At 39.7% G+C, this 13596-nt stretch overlaps 1 protein-coding gene across 1 annotated transcript; it reads left to right on the forward strand.

Annotated features, from left to right (window-relative positions):
* The first annotated feature begins 630 nt into the window (after positions 1-630).
* Positions 631-12122, forward strand: LOC106087284 (uncharacterized). The gene is made up of 2 exons (XM_013252274.2): positions 631-1704; positions 11702-12122. Exons 1-2 carry the CDS (start codon positions 678-680, stop codon positions 11890-11892), a joined length of 1218 nt encoding a protein of 405 aa, XP_013107728.2. The 5' UTR covers positions 631-677; the 3' UTR covers positions 11893-12122.
* Positions 12123-13596: the final 1474 nt, after the last annotated feature.

Below are 13596 nucleotides of genomic sequence, written 5' to 3' on the forward strand. Positions count from 1 at the left end.
AAAAACTGCGCCAAGTATGGTTCAAATCGATTTACAACCTGATGTAGCTCCAATATAAACCGATCTCCCGATTATACTTCTTGAGCTTCTATGGGGTGAAATTCTTATCAGATTTGGCTGAAATATTGCACAATGAATCCCACTTTGGTCTATAACAGCCAAACCAAGTATGGGCCTAATCGGTTCATAACTTAGTATAGCTGAAATAGCATAACTATTCTTATCCATTATCCTTTGTTTGTCTATAAAGAGATTTCGGCCAAAGAACTTGACAAATCCGATCCATGGTGGAGGGTATATAAGATTCGGCCCGGCATTTACTTGTTTTCGTATCATATATCACAATGTAAGCAACATATTGTTCCATTCAATTCTAGTTACACTGTGCACAAACAATGCCTAATATCATTATTTTTTTTTGAAAAAAAAAAACCAGTTATCGAAGTCGATCGATTAGCGTTCGTCTTCTCTTTCGTTGTTGTCTTTGTTGCCTTTGTAGTAAAATATTAAAATTTAAATTATCTAACAGCTAACAATTTCTAACAGGGCTATAACGAATACTCGTACAGCGAACGCGTAGTCAAAAACTCAATGTAGATGTATTGAACAAAACTTCGAAGAAAACTGCAGCAAATTTTTAGTTCGTTTTTAACAGTCGTACGCTAAACAGCAACATTATGTCCCACATACCGAGCTGGATAGAGCCAAAAATTTTTGAAAAAGTTCTTCAACAAACCGTGCCTAAATATAAGGAGATCAAATCGTTTAAGGTCTACGATGCCTTGGGACCGGGAGAAAATTATGTTGCGATTGCCCTTAAGGTGCAGATAAAGGTGATGTTAACCGATTATTCGCTGCACACGCAATCGTACTTTCTCAAGATAGCCCACGATACAGATCTGTACCATAATGTGATGTACAAATGGAATGTCTTCAACAAAGAAACGGAAGTCTATCGCCACTTCATACCCGACTTTGAGCAAATGTATCGCGATGTAGGTGTGGAGGTTCGCTTTGGTCCTAAAATTTATGAACTGCCCGTCGAGCATGAGTATCTGCTGTTGGAGGACCTTAATTCGCTGCAATTTCGAAATGTCAATCGACAAAATTCTCTCGATTCGCATCATATCAAATTTATGTTGAAAAAGTTGGCACAATGGCATGCCGCCTCGGCAGTTCGCGTTGAGCGAAAGGGACCCTATAACGATATTTATCTGAAGGGTTCCATTAATCCTGATGGCGAACCATTGGTGCGTGCCATTGGTGGCACAGCCATTCAGAATGTTATAAAAGCTGTAAAGGATATGAAGAACAAGGATATTTACTACAAGAAACTGCTAAAAATGAGTGAAGGGTATGCTGATTTCCTGCTGCAAAACGTAGAACACAATCCTAATCAGTTTAATGTTCTTAACCATGGTGATTTCTGGTGTAACAACATGATGTTCCAATACGATGAGAACAAAAAGATCAACGATGCCTACATTATTGATTATCAAATGCTGCGTTATGCCTCACCGGGAGATGATCTCATTTACTTTTATGTTACCTCAGTTCAATTGGATTTGAAAGTGTCCCGTTTCGATGAGTTCGTAAAGTATTATCACGATAATCTGATTGACAATTTGAAATTGTTGAAATATTCGAAGCCATTGCCCTCGCTGGGAGAAATACATAAAATGATTTATGAAGCCAAAGCTTATGGTAAGTTTGTGTTAAGTGATGTTGCAACAAAAAAAAAAAAACAAACAAGTAAAAGCGTGCTAAGTTCGGCCGGGCCGAATCTTATATACCCTCCACCATGGATCGCATTTGTCGAGTTCTTTTCCCGGCATCTCTTCTTAGGCAAAAAGATATAAGAAAAGAGTTGCTCTGCTATTAAAACGATATCAAGATATGGTCCTGTTTGGACCACAATTAAATTATATGTTGGAGACCTGTGTAAAATTTCAGCCAATTCGTATAAGGATTGCGCCCATTGGGGCTCACGAAGTAAAATAGAGAGAACGATTTATATGGGATCTGTATCGGGCTATAGACCGATTCAGACCATAATAAACACGTTTATTGATGGTCATGAGAGGATCCGTCGCACAAAATTTCAGGCATATCGGATAATAATTGCGACCTCTAGGGGTCAAGAAGTCAAGATCCCAGATCGGTTTATATGGCAGCTATATCAGGTTATGAACCGATTTGAACCTTATTTGACACAGTTGTTGAAAGTAAAAATAAAATACGTCATGCAAAATTTCAGCCAAATCGGATAGGAATTGCGCCCTCTAAAAGCTCAAGAAGTCAAATAACCAGATCTGTTTATATGACAGCTATATCAGGTTATGGACCGATTTCAACCATACTTGGCACAGTTGTTGGATATCATAACGAAATACTTCGTGCAAAAATTCATTCAAATCGGATAAGAATTGTGCCCTCTAGAGGCTCAAGAAGTCAAGATCGGTTTATATGGCAGCTATATCAGGTTATGGACCGATTTGAACCATATTTAGCACAGTTGTTGGGTATAATAACAAAACACGTCTTGAAAAATTTCATTTCAATCGGATAAGAATTGCGCACTCTAGAGGCTCAAGAAGTCAAGACCCCAGATCGGTTTATATAGCAGCTATATCAGGTTATGGGCCGATTTCAACCATACTTGGCACAGTTGTTGGATATAATAACAAAACACGTCGTGCAAAATTTCATTTCAATCGGATAAGAATTGCGCACTCAATAGACTCAAGAAATCAAGACCCAAGATCGGTTTATATGGCAGCTATATCAGGTTATGGACCGATTTGAACCATACTTAGCACAGTTGTTGGATATCATAACAAAACACGTCATGCAAAATTTCATTCTGATCGGATAAGAATTGCGCAGGCTAGAGGCTCAAGAAGTCAAGACCCAAGATCGGTTTATATGGCAGCTATATCAGGTTATGAACCGATTTTAAACATACTTAGCACAGTTGTTGGATATCATAACAAAACACGTCGTGCAAAATTTCATCCCAATCGGATAAGAATTGCGCACTCTAGAGGCTCAAGAAGTCAAGACCCAAGATCGGTTTATATGGCAGCTATATCAAAACATGGACCGATATGGCCCATTTACAATACCAACCGACCTACACTAATAAGAAGTATTTGTGCAAAATTTCAAGCGGCTAGCTTTACTCCTTCGGAAGTTAGCGTGCTTTCGACAGACAGACGGACGGACGGACGGACGGACGGACGGACGGACGGACGGACAGACGGACGGACATGGCTAGATCGACATAAAATGTCACGACGATCAAGGATATATATACTTTATGGGGTCTCAGACGAATATTTCGAGTAGTTACAAACAGAATGACGAAATTAGTATACCCCCCATCTTATGGTGGAGGGTATAAAAACGAAACAGTGAGAGGGTTTACTCGAAAGTTATGAAAACAAGTAAAATGGCATTAAGTTCGGCCGGACCGAACTTTGAATGCCCACCACCTCGGGTATATATGTAAATCCCATTTCGTAACAATCCGGTGAAAAATACATAATTTATGCACCCATAGCCGCATTATCGAAATAAGGTCCGATTTGGACAAAAATTCGACACGGATATTAAGTGGTCTAATAGGATCAAGTCATTGTTCAATTTTGTAGAACAAAATATTGGTATTTTTGATCTAATCTGAACCATATAGACACGGATGCCGAAAAGCCTAACATAAGTCACTTTCCCAAAAATCGGACAATAAATGCGCCTTTTATGGAACTAAGACCTTAAATCGAGAGATCGGTCTATATGGCGACTATATCCAAATCAAGACCGAGCTAAGCCAAATTACAGAAGGATGTCGAAAGGCTTAACACAACTCACTGTCCCAAATTTCGGCGACATCGGACAATAAATGCGCCTTTTATGGCCCCATAACCTTAAATCGAAAGATCGGTCTATATGGCAGCTATATCATAATCTAGACCGATCTAAGCCAAATTATAGAAGGTTGTCGAAAGGTCTACCACAACTCACTGTCCCAAATTTCGGGGAAATAGGAGAATCTTTCTGGGCCTAAGACCTTAAATCGAGAGATCGGTCTATATGACAGCTATATATTCTAATCCGGACCGATCTGGGCCATATTGCTGAAGTATGTCGAGAGGCTTAACATAACTCACTATCCCTAATTTCGGCGACATCGGACAATAAATGCGCATTTTATGGGCTCAAAACCTTAAATCGAGAGATCGGTCTATATGGCATCTATATCCAAATTTGGACCGATATGTGCCATATTTCAGAAGTGTGTTGAAGAGCCTAACACAATTCACTCTTCTAAATTTCGTCAACATCGGACAATAAATGCGCATTTTATGGGCCTAAGACCTTAAATCGATCTAAGCCAAATTATAGAAGGTTTTCGAAGGGTCTAACACAACTCACTGTTCCAAATTTCGGCGAAATCGGACAATCAATGCGCCTTTTATGGGCCCAAAACCTTAAATAGAGAGATTGGTTTATATGGCAGATATATCCAAATCTTGGCCGATCTGGGCCAAATTGAAGAAGAATGCCGAGGGGTCTAACACAACTCACTGTCTCAAAAATATTGGCAAAATCGGACCTTTAATGGGTGCAAGACCCTAAATCGGCAGATCGCTCTATATGACAACTATATCCAAATCTGGACCGATCTGGGCCAAATTAAGGAAGGATGTCGAAGGGCCCAAGACAACTTACTGTCCTAAATTTCAGCAAAATCGGATAATAAATGTTGCTTTTATGGGCCTAAGACCCAAAACCGGCTAAATCAAGATATAGTCCGATATAGCCCATCATCGAACTTAACCTGCTTATGGACAAAAAAAAAAGGAATCTGTGCAGAGATTCAGCTCAATGTCTCTATTTCTAAAGATTGTTGCGTGATTTCAACAGACAGACGGACGGACATGGCTAAATCGTCTTAGATTTATAAATACTTTATAGGGTCGGAAATGGATATTTCGATGTGATGCAAACGGAATGATAAAATGAATATACCCCCATCCTTCGGTGGTGGGTATATAACGAGAATTTATTATAAAATACAAACAAGAAAAAGCGTCCTAAGTTCGGCCGGTCCGAATCTTGGGACCCACCTCCATGGTGGTGGGTTAAAAGTTTATACAAATAAATGTAGTTGAAGGACGTAATTCTATTCTACATACTAAACTTCTAACAAGAAAAAGCGTCCTAAGTTCGGCCGGTCCGAATCTTGGGACCCACCTCCATGGTGGTGGGTTAAAAATTTATACAAAATAAATGTAGTTGAAGGACGTAATTCTATTCTACATACTAAACTTCTAACAAACCTGCAAAATAGAAGCTTCTACGAACCAAACAGGTAAAATCGAGAGACCGGTTTATATGAAACCTTATCCAATTTGGACTGTACTTTCTCAGTTGTTGGAAAACATAAGAGAACACTATGTGCAAAATTTCAACCCAATCGAACCAAAATTGCGGCTTGTAAGGGCTCAAGAAGTCAAATCGGGAGATCGGTTTATATGGGGGCTATATCCAAATCTGAACCGATATGGCCCATTTGCAATCCTCAACCATGCAATATCAATAAGTATCTGTGCAAAATTTCAAGCGGCTAGTTTTATGCGTTCGACCGCTATTATGATTTCGACGGACGGACGGACGGACATAGTCCGTCTGTCGAAATCATAAAGCTAGTCTTAGAATGGTGAGACGATCTATAATATATATACTTTATGGGGTCTTAGGTCAATATTTCGAGGTTTTACCACCGGAATGACTAGGTGAGTATACCCCCATCCTATGGTGGTGGGTATAAAAAAAGTGATTCTGATATAAATATTTTACGTTTTACAAATTTCGAAATATTTATTAAATATCAAAAAAATTTAAATGCTTTGCAATTAATGTTATAATAATAAATAAATAAGGAAACAAAATCAAAACGCGATCTTGCTAAAACGTCAGCACTAACCATTTCAAATTTCAGAGAGATATCTCTACCCATTCTCACATGACATATTATACCCTCCACCATAAGATGGGGGGTATACTAATTTCGTCATTCTGTTTGTAACTACTCGAAATATTCGTCTGAGACCCCATAAATTCCTGATCGTCGTGACATTTTATGTCGATCTAGCCATGTCCGTCCGTCCGTCCGTCCGTCCGTCCGTCCGTCCGTCCGTCCGTCCGTCTGTCTGTCGAAAGCACGCTAACTTCCGAAGGAGTAAAGCTAGCCGCTTGAAATTTTGCACAAATACTTCTTATTAGTGTAGGTCGGTTGGTATTGTAAATGGGCCATATCGGTCCATGTTTTGATATAGCTGCCATATAAACCGATGTTGGGTCTTGACTTCTTGAGCCTCTAGAGTGCGCAATTCTTATCCGATTGGAATGAAATTTTGCACGATGTGTTTTGTTATGATATCCAACAACTGCGCTAAGTATAATTCAAATCGGTCCATAACCTGATATAGCTGCCATATAAACCGATCTTGGGTCTTGACTTCTTGAGCCTCTAGCGTGCGCAATTCTTATCCGATTGGAATGAAATTTTGCACGACGTGTTTTGTTATGATATCCAACAACTGCGCCAAGTATGGTTCAAATCGGCCCATAACCGGATATAGCTGCCATATAAACCGATCTTGGGTCTTGACTTCTTGAGCCTCTAGAGGGCGCAATTCTTATCCGAATGGAATGGAATTTCGCACAACGTGTTTTGTTATGACACCCAACAACTGTGCCAAGTATGGTTCAAATCGGTCAATAAACTGATATAGCTACCATATAAACTGATCTTGGGTCTTGACTTCTTGACCCTCTAGAGGGCACAATTCTTATCCGATTTGAATGAATTTTTGCACGAAGTATTTCGTTATAATATCCAACAACTGTGCCAAGTATGGTTGAAATCGGTCCATAACCTGATATAGCTGTCATATAAACAGATCTGGGGATTTAACTTCTTGAGCTTTTAGAGGGCGCAATTCCTATCCGATTTGGCTGAAATTTTGCATGACGTATTTTATTTTTACTTTCAATAACTGTGTCAAATAAGGTGCAAATCGGTTCACAACCTGATATAGCTGCCATATAAACCGATCTGGGATCTTCACTTCTTGACCCCTAGAGGTCGCAATTATTATCCGATATGCCTGAAATTTTGTACGACGGATCCTCTCATGACCATAAACAAACGTGTTTATTATGGTCTGAATCGGTCTATAGCCCGACACAGATCCCATATAAATCGTTCTCTCTATTTTACTTCGTGAGCCCCAATGGGCCCAATTCTTATACGAATTGGCTGAAATTTTACACAGGTCTCCAACATATAATTTAATTGTGGTCCGAACTGGACCATATCTTGATATCGTTTTAATAACAGAGCAACTCTTTTCTTATATCCTTTTTTGCCTAAGAAGAGATGCCGGGAAAAGGACTCGACAAATGCGATCCATGGTGGAGGGTATATAAGATTCGGCCCGGCCGAACTTAGCACGCTTTTACTTGTTTTTTACTAGTTTTTTCGATTTTCTCCCACTGTTCAGCGTCTCAGCACTGTTTTGTATCCTAGGGACATCCGTAACGTCTGGAGTCACCGGTCTACTGGCCACATTCGAGCACCCGAGAAGTTCGTTGTGAACAGGAGTGTTTTAGAACTAGACCATGTACAAGTTCTGTCATCTCTCAGGACACTCTCGAGGGTCTTCCGGGCCGTAGGTAGAATTCTCCGAAACAGAGGATTCGTTCACCCCCTCCACTTACAGAAACCAATCCATGTGGCTGTATAAGCCAATCTTACCTCGCCCTTGTACCGCTTCATGGACTCCTAATTACAATAGTACCAAGACTGGTACGACAGGCCTTGTTGTACTGTCTCGTTGCAGTCCGCCTCAGTTTCCTTAGCTCCCCATACCACCAAACAGGCTGCGACCTCTTAGAACCTCTGAGAAGGCAGAGCTCCTAAAACTGATCACCATGGCTCCTGCCAACTGCTGGATGATTGTCCGTGAAGAAAGATAGATTGATATAGATATATCTATGATCAGAGAAGGAAGCTTCCTCGAATACTCTCCAATCTGTCAAAACAGTATCATTGAAACTCGTCATAGTTATGTCTGTCAACTCTAATCAATTCCTAGTTTTAAGAGTAGGTATATCAACATTGCAAATTCTCGGGCCAGAATCTAAAATAAAATCACAAATCGACTCACATCTTTTATTATACCCTCTACCCATAGGATGGGGGTATACTAATTTCGTCATTCTGTTTGTAACTACTCGAAATATTCGTCTGAGACCCCATAAATTATATATATTCTTGATCGTCGTGACATTTTATGTCGATCTAGCCTTGTCCGTCCGTCTGTCCGTTCGACCGTCTGTCTGTGGAAAGCACGCTAACTTTCGAAGGAGTAAAGCTAGCCGCTTGAAATTTTGCACAAATACTTCTTATTTGTGTAGATCGGTTGGGATTGTAAATGGGCTATATAGGTCCATGTTTTGATATAGCTGTTATATAAACCGATATTGGGTCTTGACTTCTTGGGTCTCTAGAGGGCGCAATTCTGGTCCGATTTGAAATTGAAATTTTGCACGTAGTGTTTTGATATCACTTCCAACAACTGCGCTAAGTATGGTTCAAATCGGTCCATGTTTTGATATAGTTGCCATATAAACCGATCTTGGGTCTTGACTTCTTGAGCCTCTAGAGGGTGCAATTCTTATCCGATTGGAATGAAATTTGCACGACGTGTTTCGTTGTGATTTCCAACAACTGTGCCAAGTTTGGTTCAAATCGGTTCATAACCTGATATAGCTGCCATATAAACCGATCATGGGTCGTGACTTCTTGAGCCTCTAGAGTGCGCAATTCTTATCCGATTGGAATGAAATTTTGCACTACGTGTTTTGTTGTGATTTCCAACAACTGTGCCAAGTATGGTTTAAATCAGTTCATAACCTGATACAGTTGCCATATAAACCGATCTGGGATCTTGAATTATTGAGCCTTTAGAGGTTACAATTATTATCCGATTTGCCTGAAATTTTGTACGACGGATCCTCTCATGACCATCAATATACGTGTTTATTAAGGTCTGAATGGGTCTATAGCCTGATACAGCTCCCATATAAATCGATCTCTCTATTTTACTTCTTGAGCCCCCAAAGGTCGCAATTCTTATTCGAATTGGCTGATATTTTACACAGGTCTCCAACATGTAATTTAATTGTGGTCCGAACCGGACCATACATTGATATCGCTCTAATACCAGAGGAAATCTTTTCTTATATCTTTTTCGCCTAAGAAGAGATGCCGGGAAAAGAACTCCAAAAAAGCAATCCAATAAGATTCGGCCCGGCCGATCTTAGCACGCTTTTACTTGTTGATATCTGAAATCCTCCATTGAGAGTGGTGCGCGTTCGTCCGTCTGTCTGTCGAAAGCATGCTAACTTTCCAAGTAGTAAAGCTAGGAACTTGAAATTTTGCATAAATATTTCATATTAAGATACATTGATTGGGATTGTAAATGGGCCATATCGGTCCATGTTTTGATATAGCTGCCATATAAACCGATCTTGGATCGTGACTTCTTGAGCCACTAGAGGGCGCAATAATTATCTGATTTGGCTGAAATTTTGCACGAGATGTTTTAAGCCCCTAAAGGACGTAATTATCATTCGATTTGTCTGAAATTTCGCGCGACAAGTTTTGTTATGACTTCCGAATACTTTGCTAAGTATGGTTCAAATCGGTCCATAATTTAATATAGCTGCCATACAAACCGATCTGGGGTCCAGACTTCTTGAGCCTCTAGAGGACGCAATTTCTATCCGATTTGGCTGAAATTTTGGACGACGTGTTTCGTTATGACTTCCAACAACTGTACTTATTATGGATCAAATCCTTCCATAGCCTGATATAGCTGTCTTATAAACCGATCTGGCGTCTTGACTTCTTAAGCCTCTAGAGGACGCAATTCTTATCCTATTTGGCTGAAGTTTTGCATGACGTGTTTCGTTATGGCATCTAACAACTGTGCCAAATATGGTTTAAATCGGTGGATAACCTGATATAGCTGCCATATAAACCGATGCGGGATCTTGATTTCTTGAGTCTCTAGAGAGCGTATTTATTATCCGATTTGGCACAAATTTTGTACAACGGCTTCTCCCATGACATCCAACATACATGCCAAATATGGTCTGAATCGGTCTATAGTCTGATACAGCTCCCATATAAACCGATCTCCATATTTTACTTCTTGAGCCCCTAAAGGGCTCAATTTTTATTCAGCAATAAGCATACTGCTCTGAAATTGCAGTACAACTGCTGTAATAGCAGAACTACTGCTACAACTGCAGCAAAATTAACTACCAATATTCAGCAGACAGATTTTGCTATTTTCAGCAAACCTTTTTCTATGAGTGAGGAATATATATACTTTATGTGGTCTTAGACCCATATTTCGAGGTGTTGCGAACGGAATGACGAAATTAGTATGCTCCCATCCTATGGTGAAGAGTATAGAAATAACAATAATGAACTCCGAGAAACATTTATTTAGCGTGAATATCGTTTTTTCTTGTCCATAGACTAGCGCATTCGCTAGATTTGTAACATCATTTATTACCCATCCGAAAACCTCAGCCAAAGTCCAACAAAATCGGTTCAGAATTAGATTAAGCGCCCATTTAGTGATATTTCTAATTTCTACTTATAGGTTAGGTGTAGGATATTATATAGTCGGCACAGTCCGACTTTTGTCTTATTTTTTTTTTTTTGCATTAGTGTGGCAGTTTTTAGCGATCTGACTCGAACGGTTCCATAAGATAGCTTGTACGAATAAGAACTAGTTCAAATTAAAATGAGCGCAATAGAAACAAGTCGTCCGGGCCGAATCTTATATACCCTCTACCATGGACCGAATTTGTCTAGTTCTATGCGCAGTATCTCTTTTTAGGCAAACAGAGAATATTGAATAAGAATTGTTGTGCTATTGGAGCTATATCAAGTTATAGTCCGACTCGGACCATAAATGAATGCTGAACATATTTCAGTCCATTCGGATAAGAATTGCGCTTTGTAAGGGCTCAAGAAGCAAAATTGGCAGGTAGGTTTATAGGCAGCTGTATCAAGCTATTGATCGATTCAGATCATATTAGACACGTATGTTGAAAGTCAAAAAAAATTGTACAAAATGTTTTCCAAATCTTATGAGAATTGCGTCCTCTAGAGGCTCATGAAGTCAAGATCCCAGATCGGTTAATATGGCAGCTATATCAGGTTATGTACCGATTTGCGCCGTACTAAGCACAGGAAGTGACACCAAATGGACCGATTGGGCCCATTTACAATCCCAAGCGACCTAAACTAATAAAAAGTATTTGTGCAAATTTTCAAGCGGCTTGTTTTACTCCTTTGAAATAAGCGTGCTTTCGACAGACAGACTGACGAATGGACGGACGGACAGGGCTAGATCGACTTAAAATGACATGGCGATCAAAAATATATATGCTTTACAGGGTCTCAGACGCATATTTCGAGGTGTTACAAATAGAATGACGAAATTAGTATACCTCCATTCTATGGTGGAGGGTATAAGAATATTCCTATGGTTTCCTTTGCTTTTATTAAATTATAACTCTCACATTGATCTTTCCTTTATTTTGTTAGGTACTTTTGCCGCCTTTAGTATAATGCCTGCTGCATTGGCAAATCCTGTGGAATCTGCAACATTGGACAATCTTGTGGGTGATTCCGAGGAAAGCGTTGAGGCAAAGGCTCTCGTGCTTAAAGAAGAGCGTATACAAAAACATTTGGAAGTTACCCTACCTTGGATGTACTACAAGGGATATTTTGATTGATGTTATCAACTGACAACCGAAACCAGTTATTTGCCAAAGGACAATTCCCGTCCTTGTTTTCTTTAATGTTTCGCTATACAGAAATGTTCATTGGAAACGAGGTTACCTCTTTACATTCATGATATTTCCAATTCTCTGGGATTTTAAATATTAAAAAAAGTTATCCATTATTTTTATTAGATTTATTGTTATATAAATAAAGATTGAAATTTTTTGTTGAGATCTGATGATGCGATATTTGTTTTTTTAAGGCAACACTTTGGTCTAGAATCGAAAGCTGTACCCTAAAAGTTTTGAAGGCAAACGCCGTGGTACACGCAAACCGGGAAGACCAAATGCCCGATGGAAAGATCAAGTGGTGGGAGACACCTCGAAACTTGGTTTACGCGTTCGACCACTATCGTGATTTCAACAAACGCATGGCTAGTTCGACTCAGAATGTTAAGACGATCATGAATATATATGCTTTGTGGGGCCATGGATCAATATTTCGAGATGTTACAAACGGATTGACTTTATTAAAAATGTGCTGAGAATGCTCTTTAAGATAAAATTAATATGGTTAAGTTGTACTTAAAGGGGCAAGAGTAAGAGAAAAGAAATAAAATCGTTTCAAGTTCGGTCGGGCCGAATTTTGGGATTCCACCACCATGGATTCTGCAATCGTGATTTCGAAAGACGGACGGACGGACATGGTTGGAATCAGAATTTTGAGACCATCAAAAAGATAAATACTTTATGGGTTCTTAGATCAAATTTTCGAGGTGTTACAAACGAAATGCCTAGATTAGTATACCCCCATCCTAGGGTGGAGGGTATAATAAAATGTTAGGTTTGTTAGGAAAATAGGGTGCGGATATCAATCCGCCCCATGCCACTATGGACATACACTTAAGCCAATAATCGGCTTGTTGTGTGCTCTAAATCTATAAAGATACATCGAAAAAGAAAATCTAATGGTGATTTCGATTGTGCTAAAAATTGTAGCAATTTTTCGACATGCTGCACTGAAATCGAAATTTTATTTTCGTTTGTCCAAAAAATGTAACCCCACCACCGGGTTGTTCGTTTGTAATGGTGTTGTCTACAGAAGTGGAAAAATGTTGCATTTCTTACACGCCTCCATGATGAAAAAGTTTTTCTCAAAAACCCATGTTCAAACTAAATCGTTGGTAGACCACTTGGGAGGGAGAGCAGAGATAACGTAGGACATGTTGAGGCTTTTGATGAAAACCCATTTTCCACAGGATACGACGGAACTCACGGAGACACCGGAATCTTGGATTAATGACGTTCATCGAAGGTTTGTAATAACGGAATTTATGGTGAAGGAATCCTTAAGGAGCTTCAAACCATTTAAGTCACCCGGACCTGATGGAAAATTTCCGGCGTTACTACAGATGGAGGTAGACTATCTGGCGCCTCATCTGGCCAGTATTTACACAGAGTGCCTAGGACTTGCATATACTCCGAAAGCCTGACAGGAAGCAAGGGTGGTATTTATACCCAAGCCCGGCAAGACAACTTATGCGACATCAAAGGCCTACAGACCCATTAGCCTTACGTCCTATCTACTCAAAACCATGAAACGTGTTGTGGACACCATGATAAAGAGTAGGACATCCAGCGAACTGCCCAAATACAAACAGCGTGCCTATGTCATGGGAAGGTCGGTGGAGACTGGCATTGGCGGTTTGCATTGAC

This window comes from Stomoxys calcitrans, chromosome 2 (genome assembly GCF_963082655.1).
Source record: "Stomoxys calcitrans chromosome 2, idStoCalc2.1, whole genome shotgun sequence".
In the NCBI taxonomy this organism is placed as follows: Eukaryota; Metazoa; Arthropoda; class Insecta; order Diptera; family Muscidae; genus Stomoxys; species Stomoxys calcitrans.

Bases quoted from the DNA above. Each gene is read 5' to 3' on its own strand.
- LOC106087284 (XM_013252274.2), top strand. From the start codon at position 678: ATGTCCCACATACCGAGCTGGATAGAGCCAAAAATTTTTGAAAAAGTT. The intron at 1,705-11,701 runs GTAAGTTTGTGT...TTATTTTGTTAG, and splicing joins TTATGAAGCCAAAGCTTATG to GTACTTTTGCCGCCTTTAGT.